The sequence below is a fragment of the Myotis lucifugus genome, unplaced genomic scaffold (assembly GCF_000147115.1).
Source record: "Myotis lucifugus unplaced genomic scaffold, Myoluc2.0 scaffold_9209, whole genome shotgun sequence".
Lineage (NCBI taxonomy): Eukaryota > Metazoa > Chordata > Mammalia > Chiroptera > Vespertilionidae > Myotis > Myotis lucifugus.
Window position 1 is genome coordinate 3226 of NW_005880257.1, and position 3330 is coordinate 6555.

The 3330-nt window shown below is 59.8% G+C and overlaps 1 protein-coding gene across 1 annotated transcript in view; it reads left to right on the top strand.

Moving 5' to 3' along the window:
* Positions 1-2287, top strand: part of CMPK2 (cytidine/uridine monophosphate kinase 2) — a gene marked incomplete at its 5' end in the record, with an annotated part of 5421 nt that extends 3134 nt beyond the window's left edge. Inside the window, 1 exon segment of the mRNA XM_014451212.2 lies at positions 729-2287. Coding sequence (XP_014306698.2) covers positions 729-855 — 127 coding nt within the window.
* Between the last annotated feature and the right edge of the window lie 1043 nt (positions 2288-3330).

Genomic DNA, 3330 nt, shown 5'->3' on the forward strand with positions numbered 1-3330 from the left:
TACTGCGGGCGGACAGTAGGGACTCAAAAACGCTGGCTGCTAAACGTTACTCCTAACCTATCAGGTATTTTTTTTTAAATATATTTATGATTTTTACAGAGAGGAGGGAGAGGGATAGAGAGTCAGAAACATCGATGAGAGAGAAACATCGATCAGCTGCCTCCTGCACACCTTCCAATGGGGATGTGCCCGCAGCCAAGGCACATGCCCTTGACCAGAATCGAACCTGGGACCCTTGAGTCCGCAGGCCGATGCTCTATCCACTGAGCCAAACCGGTTAGGGCCCTATCAGGTATTTTTAAAAATACAGATTCTTATTTATTTCAGAGAGGAAGGAAGAGAGAGATGATGATGATGATGATGAGAAAGAATCATTGATTGGCTGCCTCCTCATGCCCCACACTGGGCATCGAGCCCACAACCCGGGCCTGTGCCCTGACCAGGAATTGAACTGTGACCGCCTGGTTCCTAGGTCGATGCTCAACCACTGAGCCAGGCTGGCCGGGCCGTGTCAGGGATTAGACACAGTGTCTCAAACGTGGCCTGTGGCAGGGCTAGCGCCAGGGGAGGCCGTGGGAGACCCAGCGGGGACCTTGCTTCACGCTGCTGGTGGGACAGCGGGTGGGACAGCGGGTGGGACAGCAGGTGGGACAGCGGGCGGGACAGCGCCGGGTGCCGGAGAGCCGAGCGGAGACGTGTGCCAACCCCGTTCCTTCTCCCGTCCCCAGGGTGGAGGTCTCCTACGAGCGGATGGAGAGCCCGGGCTGCCACGCGGTGGACGCCAGCCCCTCGAGGGAGAGCGTCCTCCAGGCGGTGCTCAGCCTCATCCGCGATCGTTGTCCTCAGCGGCCGTGACTCGGCGCCTCGTCACATGTCCAAGCCTCTCCGCCAGGGCTGGGTACACGCTTTCCTGCTCGGTGTGTCGCGGAGAATTGGGGACCAGACCTCTCCGTGTCCCCCTAATTACTGTTTGTGCTTCTGACCGATGGGCCCGTCGGGGTTGAGACGGGCCACGTTCCCGTGGGCGCCAAGAGAGATTTCTGCCCGGCACCACGCGCTTGTTCTTCGAATGGGCTTCACGCCGTCCCAGCAAAGGCCTCCACGGTTGTCTTGTCCTGAGGCACGAGGTCTACAGAGCCACGGGGAAGCCCTCCCCGCTCAGCGGCGTCCCATCCCAGCCTCCGCCACGCCCACACCTGCTCCCTGGCAAGACCTTGACACGGTGGGCGTGGACGTCTTCCCAGCCCGGCCTCACCCCATGGTCTTGACTGAGCCCCAGATCCCAGAGCCAAGCCCTCCCACAGGACGTGCCTGCGTGTCCTGGCCCCCAGGAGCGTCTGGTGGGCGGGGGGCACGTGCACAGCCGGTGTCCCCCTGTGTCGGCAGCTCACAACCCCGAGACCCCGAAGCGCAGGCACGCCGGCCTTTCTGGAATTATTCCTGCTTGTTCCGATCCCACCCTTTCCGCTGGGCACTGGCCGTGGGTGTGGGAGCGTCTCGCCCTGAGCCGGATGCCCGCACGTGGCCAGGTAGCCATGTGGTGGTAGCGCTGCGTCCCGCAGGGTCCCCGCGGCCCAGGGCCGGGCTGCACGACCAACAACGGGGCCCGGAAGCCACGGCCACGCGGGTTGTGTCTTTCATTCCCCGGGTGTGGTTTCTCTCACGGCGTGAGCACAGCGGGCCCTGGCGGGGGTCTCCCAGTGAGTGGTCTTGCACTTGAATGTCTGTGATGGCCCATGAAGTCCGCTGGGCGGTCTGTGTGAGAAAAGAGGACATTTAACTGCTTAGTGGCGTTGGGTGAATCATTTAATATTAGTGGTAACTTGATCAAAATGTGAGAATAATGCTTTCTGTGTCTTACGGAGTGGGCGGAGCCCGGCGATCACCTAAATCTCTTCCAGTTCTCAGATGGATAGATGATTATCTTCTTGAGACATCCCCCCCCCACCAGATAATTACATTTGAGGCCTTATCAGGATCATGCTATGGAATCTTAAATTATAGTAACATTTAGTATTAACTATATCATTCTATTTTTCAAAAGAACCATAGGTAATTTATACACACTAAATCGATGCATATAAATGGAAATACGATTTCAGATGAACATATTTTTAAAGCTGATACATGGTGTCGGGATCCGTTAAGATGTGATGTCGAATTATGTTCTTGGGGTTCATGACTTGGTCTGAACAGCTTGCGTGCTGCCCCGGAAAACAAGCCTTCCATCTTCCGTGCCTCCCTTCCGCCCCTCGCGGCGAATAAACTCGCTGTGGTGTCCAGCCTGCGCTGTGGTCGCGTGCGTGTTGATGTCCGAAGGTGCCCTCCCGGTGGCTCTGGGGTAGGAGGGGCATTTGGGCCATAAGGAGGTCAGGCCTGGGCTCCGGGGCCGAGCGCGACCTGCACATCCTGCCCAGACGCCCTGCCGGCGGGCTCAGCGCTGGCGCCCGCGTCCGACCCGGTTCTGTGCTCTGACGGGGGATCTTCACCAGCGACCCGATTGTAAGGTTCCCGCGGCAAAGATCAAACGCACAGCATCCCGAGTGGGCCTGTGGGCTTCCCCGGGGACGGCCCTGGCCGCCGTCCTGCTTGGCAGCATCTCGTGGCTGATCTTGAACTTTAAAAAGATCACGTGGGGAACCTGTAGCGAATGGCGTTTGGTACCATCCCCCACGCAGGACTGGGCTTTTTCTCTATTTTGTTTCATGAAAATGGAACCCAGTGGCCTCCCAGCAAGTCCATCCTGTGCCCACCAGGGGGCGGAGAGAGCTCGCTGTAACCCGTCCGGAGCTGGGCTGTGTGGCTGAGAGCACTTCCCTCTACGCCCAGGCTGCACCCCGAGAAACAGAGGTTCCTTTGACGGAAACGCCTGCTCTGGGGGGAGGACAAGGGACGAAGCACAGGGCATGTCTAGGTCGAAGCAGCACGTCCCTAAAAGAGGCTGACTTTTTGCTTCAAGAATTCCAAACACAGCCCGGGGTCGGAACAGTATCCCAGGAAAGGCTCCGTCTGAGCACGTGGGGCTGGGCCGAGCGGCTGCCCTGGGCCTGGTCGTGTGTCGGCAGCAGGTGCCAATGGCGTGGTTTCCGGTCTCCCAGGCTCGGGACGAAGCTCCCGCCTGTCCGCACCGATGCCGCCGCCGCCGTCCGAGCTCACCCGCGGCGCCGGGCTGGCCTCCCGGAGGGTGGCGGTCTGAGCCCGGCCTTCAGAGGCGTCTGGGCTCCGTGTGTTCTTGTTCACTTGCCCCTAAACCCCCCGCACCAGCTCCCCTCCTGGAAGCTCCGGGCGCCACGGGCTGCTTCTGAGAGTGGCTAACGCCCGCCAGGCCCC